Source organism: Cebus imitator, unplaced genomic scaffold (genome assembly GCF_001604975.1).
Source record: "Cebus imitator isolate Cc_AM_T3 unplaced genomic scaffold, Cebus_imitator-1.0 Scaffold145, whole genome shotgun sequence".
NCBI classification, from domain to species: Eukaryota; Metazoa; Chordata; class Mammalia; order Primates; family Cebidae; genus Cebus; species Cebus imitator.
In genome coordinates this window covers 469,705-483,931 of record NW_016107460.1, presented here as the reverse complement: position 1 = coordinate 483,931, position 14,227 = coordinate 469,705, and the positions used below count along the sequence as shown (strand labels likewise).

Below are 14,227 nucleotides of genomic sequence, written 5' to 3'. Positions count from 1 at the left end.
CCCAAAATGAAATTCTATGTCCCCAATTCCCTCTTCCCTCATCCTTGGAAAACACTAATCTATTATGTTTTCTATGAATTCTCTCCTATTCCTGACACTTCATATAAATGTAATCATATAATATATGGCCTTTTGTGTGTGGCTTTTTTCTCTTAGCATAAGTTTCCAAGGTTCAACCATACTGTAGCACGTACTTCATTCCTAAATGGCCATGTAATTCACTGTATGTATATACCACATTTGGTTTATCCATTTATCACTAATGGACATTGAGGTTATTTCCATTTTTGGTTATTATGAATAATGTTGCTATGAAGAGCTATGTACAAGTTTTTGTGTGAATACTGTCATGCGCCACATAATGATGCTTCAGTCAATGATGGACACTGTGGCACCATAAGATTATAATGGAGCTGAAAGGGCGTGGCTATTCTAGCGCAATGCATTACTCACCTGTCTGTGGTGATGCTGGTGTGAACAAACCTACTGTGCTGCCAGTGATATAAAAGTATACCACAGACAATCATGTTACTTGATAATGATGCTAAATGACCATGTTACTGGCCTATGTATTTACTGTACTATACTTTTAAAATCATTAAAGTGTACTCCTTCTATTTATATATTTTAAAATATTAACTGTATAACAGCCTCATGCAGGTCCTGCAGGAGATATCCAGAAGGCGGCATTGTTATCATAGGAAATGGCAGCTCCACGGGTGTTACGGCCCCTGAGGACCTTCCAGTGGGATGAGTTGTGGAGGTGGAAGACAGTGATATGATGATCCTGACCCTAAGTAGGCCTGGGCTAATGTGTGTGTTTGTGTAACCATTACCACCTTTCAATCTCTAGAACTTTCTCCTCTTCCCAAACTGAAACTCTGTACCCACTAACTTGCCATTTCTCTCTCTCCTGGTCCTTGGCAATCATCATTCTCCATCCTGTCTCTATGAATTTGATTACAACAACTACCTCATATTTAAGGGGAATCCTTCAGTATTTGTTTTTTGTTTGTTTGTTTGAGATGGAGTCTTGCTCTGTTGCCCAAGTTGGAGTGCAGTGGTGTGAACTCGGCTCACTGCAACCTCCGCCTCCTGGGTTCAAGTGATTCTCTTGGTTCAGCCTTCTGAGTAGCTGCGATTACAGGCACCCGCCACCATGCCCGGCTAATTTTGGTATTTTTAGTATAGAAGGGGTTTCACCATGTTGGCCAGGCTGGTCTCAAACTCCTGAGCTCAGGTGATCCATCTGCCTCGGCCTCCTAAAGTGCCAGGATTACAGGAATGAGCCACCACATATGCCCCTGTCCTTTGACTGGCTTATTTCACTTACCATATGTCCTCAGAGTTCATTTGCATGTGACAGAACTTCCTTCCTTTTTAAGGCTGAATAATGTTCCACTGCATGCATACACCAAACTTGTTTATCCATTCATCTGTTGATGGACATTTAGGTTGCCTCCACCTTTGGGCTATTGTAAATAACACAGCTACGAACATGGGTGTACATATATCTTCTTGAGCCTCTACTTTCATTTCTTCTGGGCGTATACCACTAATTAAATTTTGAATGTTAATCCAACACTGTATTACTGGGATAAACTTTACTTGATCATGATGTATTATCTTTTCTATATATTGCTAGATTTCATCTGCTGAAATTTTTAGATTTTTTGTTACCATTATCGTAAGGAATGATGATCTCCTATAGTTTTCTTTACTTGTATTATTTTGGTCTAGTTTTAACAATAGGTAATGTTGATTTCATAGAATGGGTTGGAAAGTCTTTCACTTCAGCAACTTATGAAAGAGTTTGTATAAAGCTTGCATTGCCTCTTCCTTGACTATTTCATAAAATTCACCAATAAAGACATCTGGGCCTGGAACTTTCTTTGTGGGAAGGTTTTAACTATACATTAAATTCAATTTCATTAGTGGATACAGAACTATTAGGATTACCTATACCTTTTTTAGTGATCTATCACAATTCGTATCTTTCAAAGATTTTTTAAATTTGTTTTCAAATTTATTAGGATAAAGTTGTTCATAATATTACTTATTATCCTTTAAATATAGACTCTGTAGTAATATCCTTCACTCACTCCTGATATTGATAATTTACATCTTCTCTTTTTTTCCCCTGTTAAGTCTGGCTAAAGATGTTTCAGTTTTACTGAGTTTCTCAAAAAATAAGCTTTTGGGTTTCACTGATATTTCTCTATTTTCTGTTTTCTATTTCATCAACTTCTACTGATCTTTCTTCTACTTAGCTTAGGTCTCCTTTGCTCTTCTTTCTCTGGTTTCTAAGGTTGAAGTCAAAGTCACTGATTTGAGTCCTTTCTTTTTTTCAGATATAGATGTTTACTTCTGTAAGTTTCTCCTTAAATACTGCTATGGCATCATACCATAAATTCTGTTATATTGTGCTTTCATTTTTATTCAGTTTAAAATACTTTCCAATTTCTATTTTGACTTCTTCTTTGACTTGTGAATTATTTAGAAGTGTGTTATTTAGCTTCTAAATATTTGGCGATTTTCCAGAGATCAATCTTTCTTTTCTTTCTTTCTTCTTTTTAAGAGACAGGGTCTTGCTCTGTTGCCCAGGCTAGAGTGTGGTAGCACTGTGATAGCTTACTGCAACCTTGAAGCCCTGGGCTCAAGTGATCCTCTAGCCTCAGCCTCCTGAATAGCAAAGATTATAGGTGTGCATCACCATGCTCAGCTAATTTTTTTTTTTTTTTTTTTTTTAAGGTTGTGTGTGAGATAGAGGTTTGCTCTTGTTGCCCAGGCTGGAGTGCAACGCTAGGATCTCAGCTCACGGCAACCTCTGCCTCCAGGACTCAAGCAATTCTCCTGCCTCAGCCTCCCGAGTAGCTGAGATTACAGGAATGTGCCACCATGCCTGGCTAATTTTGTATTTTTAATAGAGACGGGGTTTCTCCATGTTGATCAGGCTGGTCTTCAACTCCCGACCTCACGTGATCCTCTGCCTTGTCCTCCCAAAGTGTTGGGATTACAGGCGTGAGCTACAGCGCCCGGCTTTTTTTTTTTCAATTTCTTTTAATAGAGACAGTGTCTTACTATGTTGCTCAGGCTTGAACTCCTGGCCCTAAGTGATCCTCCCACCTCCAGAAGCACTGGGTTAATAGGTGTGAGCCACTGCACTCTTGATTCCTACCCCAATTCCCTTTTGATCAGAGAACATACCTTGCATGACTTAAATCCTTCCAAATTTATTGAAACTTATTTTATGACCTAGAATATTGTCTGTCTTGATAAATATTCTGTGTACTTGAAAATAATGTATAAATGAAACAGACTTTAGTTGGATAGAATGTTCTACAGAACAAGTTTGTTGACTGTTTTGTTCAAGTCTGCTAATACTTTTCTTTCTACCGATTCTATCAATTAACATGTTCAAATAAGTTACTGAAAGTATTAAAATTTCTAACTATAACTTGTATCTATTTCTCCCCTAAAGTTTCATCAGGTTTTGGGTCACATATTTCAAAACCATGTTTTTAGGTGCATAAACATTTAAGATTGTTATGGTCTTCTGGTGGATTGGCCCTTATGATATCTTCTTTAACCCTGGTAATATTCTTTGCTCTGAAATCTACTTTGATATTTAAAAAGCCACTTCAGTTTTCTTTTGACTAGTATTCTCAGTGTATATCTTCTTTCACCTTTTTACTTTTAACCAACTTGTGTCTTTATACGTAAAGCACACTTGTAAACAGTTTATATTTGGGTCTCACCTTTCACTCAATCTGACGTTAACTACCTTTTAATTGCGTTTAGATCATTTATTTTGAATGTGATTACTGACATTGTTAGGTTTAAATCTATTATTGTGCTCTTTGTTTTATATTTTTCTACTGTTCTTTATCCCTTTTTTCCCTCTTAGTCTGCTTTCTTTTTTTATTAATTGGGAATTACTATATGGTTCTACTTTATCGCTTTGGTTTGCCTCTTAATGGTCACTTTTTGATTTGCTATTCATTTTATTTTTTATTTTATTATTTAGAGACAGGGTCTTGCTCTGTTACCCAGGCTAGAGTACAATGGTGCAGTCATAGCTCACTTAACTTCAAACCCCTGAACTGAAACAACCCTCCCACCTCAGCCTCCCTAGTAGTTAAGTTTACAGGCTAATTTAAAAAAATTTTTTTAAGAGATGGGGACTTGCTGTGTTGCCCAGGCTGGTCGCAAACGATCCTCCACCTCAGCTTCCCAAAGTGCTGGGATTACAGGTGTAAGCAGCTGTGCTTGGTCCTCAATTTGTATTTTAATAGTTGTTTTAGGCCGGGCACGGTGGCTCCCACCTGTAATCCCAGCGCTTTGGGAGGCCAAGGCGGGTGGATCACCTGAGGTCAGGAGTTCAAGACCAGCCTGGCCAACATGGTGAAACCCTGTCTCTACTGAAAATACAATTATTAGCTGGGTGTTGTGATGGGCACCTGTAATCCCAGCTACTCAGGAGGCTGAGGCAGGAGAACTGTTTGGACCTCGGGAGCAGAGGCTGCAGTGAGCCAAGGTCGTGGCACTTCACTCTAGCCTGGGTGACATAGCAAGACTCCATCTCCAAGAAAAAACAAAATAGTTGTTTTAGGGTCAAGAGTATATACATCTTTAACTTACCACAGTCTTCCTCTAAATGCTATAACACCTCTTCATGTATATCGTTCCAGAGCCTACAATAGTACACTTCTATTTCTCCTGGCCTTTGTGTTATTGTTGTCGCACATTTTAATTTACATATATTATTAACCCCTTGCTACTTTAACTTAAAAGTCAATTGTCTTTTAAAGATATTCATATAATGGATGAAAAAAACCTTTCTATTCCCATTTTTAACATCGTTCTTTCTTCTGAATAGACACACAGTTTCTTTCGGCATCATTTTCTTTTTTCCTGAAGGACTTCCTTTAACATTTCTTTTAGTGTAGGTAGGTTCTATGAATGATGAATTCTTTCTGTTTTTGTCTGTCCAAAAAAATGTTTATTTTACTTAGGTTTCTGAAAGGTATTTTCTCTAGGTATATAACTCTATTTTGAAAGTTTTTTCCTTCTTATAGAACTTTAAAAATGAGCTGGGCACAGTGGCTCTTGCCTGTATTTGTAGCACTTTGGGAGGCCAAAGCAGGCAGATTGCTTGAGCTCAGGAGTTCAAGACCAGCCTGGGCAACATGGCAAAATCTCATCTCTGCAAAAAATATAAAATTTAGCCAGGTGTGGTGGCACACACCTACAGTCCCAGCTACTCGGAAGGTGAAGCGGGAGGACTGCTTGAGCCCAGGAGGCAGAGGATACAGTCAGTTGAGATCACACCACTGCACTCCAGCCTGGGCAACTGAGTGAGACCCTGTCTCAAAAAAAAAAGTTTAAAAATGTTGTTCCATGGACACCAAATCCATCTCCCACTCATTTGTCTGTGTGTAAGCAATCTAATCTACCCGCTGATTTTTAAAGTTCAATGACTATTTTTTTCATATCTAAAAGTTCTATTTGGTTCCCTTAAAAATCTCCCTGTTTTGGGAGGGGAGCACTATACACTTGGGTCAGTTGGGGGGAAATAGGGGAGGGACGGTGGGGGGTGGGAAGCTGGGGAGAGAGAGCAAGGGGAGAGATGCCAGATGTAGGTGATGGGGAGGAAGGCAGCAAATCACACTGCCCCGTGTGTACCTATGCAACAATCTTGATGTTCTTCACATGTACTCCAAAACCTAAAATGCAATAAAATAAATGGGAAAAAAAAACTCCCTGTTTTTTCAGTAATCTTTTTATTCCCTTATTGTTTCTGAAACTTCTTTTCTTCATCATTTAACAAATTATGTTATGGCTTCTTTCAGTTTATTGATCATTATCTAAGATTCTTGGTATTCTAACCATTCTATTTGTGATATCTGCTAATATTTACTCATGGTGGATTGATTGCTTGTTAGTTTTACAATTAAAAAAATTAAGAAGTCACCTTAGGCAGTGCTTGTTTTTGCTGTAGGGCCTTTGTGCAATTTGTCTCATTGAAAAGAGCTTTTACATTTATTTCTAGCAGGTAACCATGGGGTCTTATTGGCCAAAGACCAATTTTATGTTAATTTCTTAACATGGAGTTCCAGCATGTTATAATTGGTTAAAATTTACATTCCCAACTCAAAAGTTTTGAGTTTGGGTTTTGATTTATCATGGGAAAATTTCATCCTTTATCCAGAATTGGGGTTAGGAATAAATTTTCCTGTAGTCTTCAGGGACAATCAGTGGAAAGTCTTGTTCCTCTCCTTTTTGTGAGGGTACAGTTCTTTATGAGATTCAGCCTTTTATGGAAATCTAAGTTCCAATTTTTCATCTCAATCAGGCCATAGGCCTTATTTCTTGTCGCCAAGTGCATGTTGATACACAAGTATCTATCTCTTACTGGTTCTCCATCTCCCCAAGACAGCTGCAATGACAGATCATACGTATACCACTCTGAGTTTTACTTTTCTCTTTGCTTCTGGCTCATAGGAATTTTCTATTTGTATCTCTCATGATCCTAGTATTGTATTGAAAAGAATGACGAAAACAACAAGAAGCGCCATTTTGTCATTATCTCCAGGTATTTGTGGAGAACAGGTTTCTATAGTACTCTAGTTATCAATTTTTTATAATCCTCTTGTAGACAAAATAACATATAAAATATTAAGAAACTCAAAGAATAATGGCATATGAAGAGGGGTTTCTAGTGATGTGCTCATAATATGTATACATGTGAGGCCAATCATTATTTTAACAAAGATATAGGAAATGGCATGTTGTGCTTATACATTTAAGAAAAACACAAAATTTAGTAGAAATTAATATGTTTAATGGCAACTGGCATTTCTAAATATCTTGATAAAGCTGAGGGTGATGGGCTAAATAAAGTGAGACAGTCAACATCAGAATGTCAAGTCCAGCATTTAAGCTAAAAACAAAAACAAAAAACAGCTTCAAAAGTAGTGATGATACAGCTTAAAAACAACCCAATACATTTAAAAATAACTAAAAGAGTTAATTGGATTGTTTATAACATGAAGGATAAATGCTTGAGGTGACAGATCTACTGTGATGTGATTATTATGCATATATATACCTACTATGTACCCATAAAAATTAAAAATTAAAAAAACTAAAATAACCAAACAATTCAAGTTAGAACTGTGGAGAAGCTTGAAATGACTGCTCCACATGAGCCCATGGTGTAAAACTGCTGCCAAAAATTCACCCTTTATATTACAAGAAGAGTGTTGAGAAGAGAGAAGTGAAATATAATTTTGTACTTCTCAGATTACATTTATGTATTAGTTATCTTTTGCTGTGTAACAGATTATCCCAAAACTTAGTGCTTCAAAACAGAAAATGCTAATTATCTCAGAGTCTGAAATATTGGTACAGTTTAGATGGATGCCTCTGCCATAAAGTCTCTCACAGGATGGAATCAAGGTGTGGAATGGAGCTGTGGTCTCATCTGAAAGCTTGTTGGGGGAGAATCGGCTTCCAAGCTCTCTCACATAGTATTGGCTGGATTCAGCTCCTTGTAGGCTGTTAAACTGGGGTGTCAGTTCCTTACTGGCTTTCAACAAGGCCTCCCTCAGTTCCTCAGCACACGGGCTTCTCCACAGGGCAGCCCACAACATGGCAGCTGGCCTTCATCAGAGCAAGAACACACAAGTGCAGGAGAGGGCAAGCAAAGTGGAAGTCCTGGTATGTTTTAACCTAATCTCAGAACTGATATCTATCACATGCCATGATCTAGGTCTCGCCCACACTGGAGGTAAAGGGTAAATTTCAGGAGGCAATGATCATTAGTAACCATCTTAAAGGTTACCTACAACAAGGTATCATATTTTTAAATGGTCCTAAAAGTAACATATAATATGCCAAATATGTGACCAAGCCAATTAAAACAAATTTTTTTGTTATGTAATATAGTTTAAAATTTGATAAATAATAATTGTACATATTTACAGAACAGATATAAAAACTGTTTTAAAGAGTAAAGGCTCAGATAATGTAAAATAAAAGTTAGAGATGTAAAATATATGGGCTAGAAAAGAAAAGTGAAAGCAGAACACTGAAGATTGAAAGAGGAGACAGAAGGGCAGGGGTAGAAACTTTCACGGCTGTGTTAAAATAATTGAAAGGCTGTCATGTGTAAGACAGATTGTACTCAGTTTCTATAGGTCCAACAGGCTAAGCAAACACCAATAGAGAAACATTTACCACTTATCACACCATTTTTTTTTTTTTTTTTTTTTTTTAGACAGAGTCTCACTCTGTCACCAGGCTGGAGCAGAGTGGCACAATCGTGGCTCACTGCAATCTCTGCCTCCCAGGTTCAAGCGATTCTCCTGCCTCAGCCTCCTGAGTAGCTGGGACTACATGTGTGCACCACCAAACCCATTCAATTTTTTTGTATGTTTAGTAGAGATGAAGTTTCACCATGTTGGCCAGGACAGTCTCAATCTCTTGAACTGCCCACCATGGCCTCCCAAAGTGGTGGGATTACAGGCATGAGCCACCACGCTTGGCCTCACACAATGTTTTAATGGCCTGCTTACTACCTGTATCCTCTCCACAATTACAAACTGCTTACACATAGATACATGTGTGGTTCACTATTACAATTCTGTTACTGGAACACAATAGGTACCCAATAAATATTTGATGAATGATATGTGAAAAACATTAAAAAATAAAGGGAAATAAAATTTTAGCTCCAAACCCTAAAATAAAGAACTTAATGCTTAGAATTTTCCAAAATCATAACAGTTCCTATGTCTCTGGAGGTACTAAAGGAGAGGCTGGATGACTGTCCACTTACAAAGGTGAGTCAAGAGAATTAATTGGATGAAATGACCTCTAAGTGTTAAAAGGTCTACCTCTAACTTTCTGGTTCCACAACATTGTTAGTCTGCAAAAAAATCCCTTCCAAAAATTGTTAGCAGATGGCCTGCCAATGTTGAAGACATGATAAAACCACAATTCTTCCCCTTGGACAATACACTCTGAGCATTTTTAAACATTTAACCAAATACAAGATGAGTCCTCTGTATGGCAGCGTTTTACTGGCTCCACTTTCTAAACCTGCTGTACTGTTACAAGGCAGCGTGGTATAGCAGGAAGACAAAGGCTGTGGGTTTGGGAGTCCCAGTGACCTGATCTGGCCCTGCACTTGACTAGAACCCCAGGCAAGTCACCCACCCTTATTGGGCCTCAATTCTTTAATTCAAAAACACGGATAACATTCACTCAAAAGGTTGCTCTGTTTTGTCCCCTTGATGATTATAAAGTATGTATTCTCTTGTGGCAGTGAAAACCATCAAGAAATATTTTAGAATCTGGGTAATGAAAGTACTCCTCTCACTCCCTACCTTGATAGTTTTTCACAGGAGTCATCTTGTTATAATCTTCTGACAATATAAACTCCTGTAAAAGAAAATAAAAATATTAGATGAAAATAAATTCTTTAAGTGAATTACTGTATTTGGTAAAACCAGACTGTATAAAGCAAATTATCTGACAATTACATCTAATATTTGTATTGTGTCCATCAACTCAGAATTTTTGTACCCCTTAAAAGTAACAATCATAATTATGATCCAATGCAGTCATCATAATTTTACCTTATAAATATTGACTTTTTTGTGATGTATGAGAAGAAAACCAGATCAAGTTCAGCATCTTGATACTGGTCAATTTTGAAGATCAACCTAATTCAAAATATTTTTCTTTCAAGGGTGCCACAGCTAAAAATTTGCAAGGCTCTAACCAGTAAGGAAATTGATAGCAATTCTCTACTAAAGAAATAAATTAGATATTTTAAAGATTCTTTTTCTAAGATTAGTAATTTATGTTCCCTTAATTACTACAAGCGTCTCAAGGTTGCATCTTACTAATCCCTGTATCCCCAGGGCACCAGGCACAGTACCTTGGCACAGTAGGTCAATAATAAATAATGCTCACACAGATATAATAAATAACGATCACATTAGATTGAGAGGAAGGCACCTCTCAATCTAATGAGTTTAGTCTGAATGTCAAATTTACTGAAAAAATCAGTTTCTATATTGCATATTATATATCCCCTTTGTGGGGACATATAAAAGGTATGTGTTGTTTTACCCAAGCATCTGCATAAACAGTGACGTGTATGTAGAAATCAATTGAGTGTTTATGAGATCCAGCCAGGTTTTGAATCTTTAGGCTTCATTCAAATACAAAATATCCAGGTATTCTTAAACAGTTCATTATGAAACATAAGGAAAGCTGCAAAGTATAATAAATTGATGCCTTCATCTGAGTTTAAAAACAGCGCAATGAATCTTCTCAAAACATTTGGAAGCATCCAGGATTTTTCTTTGATAACTTAAAAAAAGTGGGGACGGGAAGACTGATACGTAAATGCCTTACTCGCTATCTGGGTCTTCCTGAGTTTGGTAGTTTGTGTAATTTTTTAGAAGGAAATAATTATTTTATTGTTTTTGTGATAAATGTCACACAGGCAAAGTAGGAGATGACGTGAGAGAATATACAACTCAATAAAGTTCCTTTGCTTATTCACTTTTCTATCCCAGCCCCCTTTAAAAAGCTTATCTACAAATGAATTTTCACCATGATTTTCTCAGTAATAACATTATTCAACTTGTCACTTTAACAATTCATATCATTATTTATTCAAGGAGTGGTGCTAGATCCACTTCTTGTTTTGGAAGAGTCAGACCTACAATTTGACAGAGCAGACTCATTTTTAAAGAAGTAAAGTAGCTGGCAAGCAAAGCACTTATAATGTGGGTAAGGAAACGTGGCATGAGCCCAAGCAACAATTCACTAGCAACCTTTCAACCCAGGCAACAGGACCTTGACCCTGACCCCCACCTTACAGGGTCCCAAATGTCCTAACACGTACACACACAAATAAATTTAGTAAAGACAATTGTTATTTGGTCAAGCGTTTTCTGAGTTCATATAAGTTCATGTTATTTTGAATATATTGAAATGGTCCTCTGGCCTGGTCAAAAGATACCTCAATTCCTTTTGAAACAATGTAAAGTATAAAATAACACAACTTAATAGAGGTTTGCATTTAGGATTTAATATATGCACTAAAAATAAAATTACCAGTTCCCTGCATTGGTAAAACCTAATTTTTTGGTCATTTATTTTTCCTGTGATAATAAAAATGTAACTATGGAGAAAATTTAGATTTTGTCAGCTTTTGTTATTACTTTTTTGATCATAGAAACACAACATACTACTCTAAGAAATGTAAGAAAAATAAACACTAAAAATCCCTTGTGATACCATTTCTCAAAGATAAGTATTACGGAAAGCACAATTGCAATAATGTATAATAAAACAAAACATAAAAACTACTTGGCAATGATGTTTTCTTTTTATGGTTCATGCATATAATTTCATGAGTACATACTCATCAAGTTCATTCTTTCTGATGACTGCATAGGATGTACTACAATATTCTTTTTTTTCTTTTTTTGAGACAGAGTCTCACTCTGTCACCCAGGCCGGAGTGCAGTGGTGTGATCTTCAGCTCACTGAAATCTCCTACTCCCAGGTTCAAGCAATTCTCTGCCTCAGCCTCCCAAGTAGCTGAGATTATAGGCACCTGCCACCATGCCCGGCTAATTTTTTTTTTTTTTTTTGTATTTTTAGTAGAGAGGGAGTTTCGCCATCTTGGCCAGGCTAGTATTGAACACCCAACCTTGTGATCCACCTGCCTTGGCCTCCTAAAATGCTGGGATTACAGGTGTGAGCCACTGCACCCAGCCTATAATATTCTTTTAATATTCTTTTATTGATAAATGTGTATCTTGTTTCCAGTTTTCCTTATTAAAAATATTACATTCGTCAGGCATGGTGGCTCACGCCTGTAATTCCAGCACTCTGGGAGGCCAAGGCAGGTGGATCACAAGGTCAGGAGTTCAAGGCCTGGCCAATATGGTGAAACCCTGTCTCTACTAAAAAAAAAAAAAAAAAAAAAAAAAAAACTAGCCGGGTGTGGTGGTGGGTGCCCTTTGTAGTCCCAGCTACTTGAGAGGCTGAGGCAGGAGGATTGCTTGAATCTGGGAGGCAGAGGTCACAGTGAATCAAGATCATAGCACTGCACTCCAGCCTAGGCAAAAGAGCAAGCTTCCATCTCAAAATTAAATAAATAAACAAATAATAAGAAAATAAATAAAAATATATTAAGTGTACTATATCTTTATATGTCTCCAGCAGCATTTCTATAAAAGTCCTACAAGTAGAATTTTTGGAACAAAGAGTATGACCAATGACATTTTGATAGATACAGCCAAATTGAGTTTTTAAAAGATTTTATCTATTGAACAATTATAATGTAAAGCTTTGGCTGCAATACTTTTCTTAGAACTGACCAATCAAAGTTCAAAAGAAATTAGATCAAAGATATACACATTTGAAATTATTTTGGATAAAATAGTTTGTATTCCTTCTTTAATTATTTGTATCCTTTCCTCTTTCCATTCAGCTGTCCACCCACCTATCACTTAGATGTTTTTAATGATCACTATAATACATCAAACGATATAGGATATACAAGCAAAAAGCTAACAATTGTCTTTACCTTCAATCTCACTCTTTTGAGGCAACCAATGTTAACAGTCTGGTGTATTCCTCCATGTCTTTTTTTAAAACCCTTTACAAATGTATATACATATTTTTTTGTTTTGTTGTACAAAAACAGGATCAACATTATAGATATTATTCTGTAACTTGGTGCTTTAACCTAAAATACAGCAGAGCTATTTTCCAGAAACACATAATTCTAACTTATTCTGATGGCTGTATAATATTCCATAAAATAGATATGCCAAACTTTATTCAAGTATTTCACATTTGAAGTAGACATTCCATTTGTCTGCTACAATTTTCAATTACAGCAATACTTTGAGAAAGGTCTTTGCAAGTATATCCATATGAACTAATGTCTGTGTAGAAGAGATGCTGGCTCAGGTATTATGTACATTTAATGTTTTAATAAAAACTGCCAGATTACTTTCCAGGAAGCATGCAGCCATGCACTCTCTCACCTACCCCCACCTTCGCTTGACAGCATATTTTCCCATATCTTTTCAGCATTGGATGCTATTCATCTTTTCCATTTTTGCCAAACTGACGTGCAAAAAAAGAGGGTATCTCATTGTGGTTTATGTTCATTACACTATTTATGAGCTGGAGAACTGTGGGTTTATTTGCTATTTTCATTCATTTCTTGTTTTAGGAATTTTCTGTTCAAGGGTGTAGCCTGGTTCTCTAAAAAACAGCGTGAGGCAAAGCTTAGGTCTAATGCTTTATTTGAAGGTAGAATATTGGCAGCAGAAGTGAGGGTAAGGCAAAGCAAAGCAGACAAAGTTGGTGGTGCATTACCAAGCTTGCCTAAGTTTCACGAAGAAGCCCAGCTGCTCCTCCAGCATTCAGGAAGTCTCTGGACACACAGAAGTGAAACACCAGGTTTTGGAAAAATCCACAGGAGGAAAGGGTGGAGAGGGAATTTATCTGCCAGCTGTCTCCATCTCCCTTTGCATTTTGATCACAGCTCCACATGAATCTAATTTCTCTGTCCTTGCAGACAGTTGTACCACCTAGTCCTGTTGTAGCCACTGGAAAAGTCAGATCTGTAGCTTTGCAGTGCTGTGCTTCACATAATCCAGAAGTAGCAGGGGAACCAGGTCTTTTGGGCTTTGATTTCAGGGTAGAACAATGTGCCAAGAGAGCCCAGGAAACAAGTACAATCATGAAAATCTGAGGCAGCATATATGGCGTGGTCCAGGCATATCCTTTGGTGCTTTTTGTCTACTGCATTTCTAATTGTCTTACTAAATTGTAGCAATTCTTTGATTATTAGGGATAGTTATCCTTTACTTAATATGTGAATTGATAGTATTTTCTCTCCTAATATTCTGCCTTTGAATTTTATCTATTAAACCTTTTGTAGTATTGAAATTTTTTTAAATTAACAAACAACCATGGCATTATGAGTTAAAACCGCATTGTATCTTTTAAGTTTTAATTTGGGAAGGAATAATATTTTAGTTGTAATATACTCAAGTACTTAAATATAATTTTTCTTTACTAGTTTGAATGGCATTTCCCCCAACTCTATTTAAATTTCTAATGAGTTACTTCTCACACATAATGAAAATAGCTCTTGGTTTTGAGATACACATAT

At 36.8% G+C, this 14,227-nt stretch overlaps 1 protein-coding gene across 5 annotated transcripts in view; it reads right to left on the bottom strand.

The window, feature by feature from the left end:
* Window positions 1–14,227, bottom strand: part of WDFY2 (WD repeat and FYVE domain containing 2) — a 199,685-nt gene that overhangs the window by 58,967 nt on the left and 126,491 nt on the right. For all 5 annotated transcript variants that reach the window (XR_005202480.1, XM_037743438.1, XM_017542455.2 and 2 more), the window contains one exon: window positions 9,393–9,447. Coding sequence is in view for 4 of the 5 variants with exons in the window: in XM_037743438.1 (XP_037599366.1) it covers window positions 9,393–9,447 (55 nt within the window). In the remaining variant the exon portion in view is untranslated. The remainder of the gene's footprint in view (window positions 1–9,392; window positions 9,448–14,227) is intronic.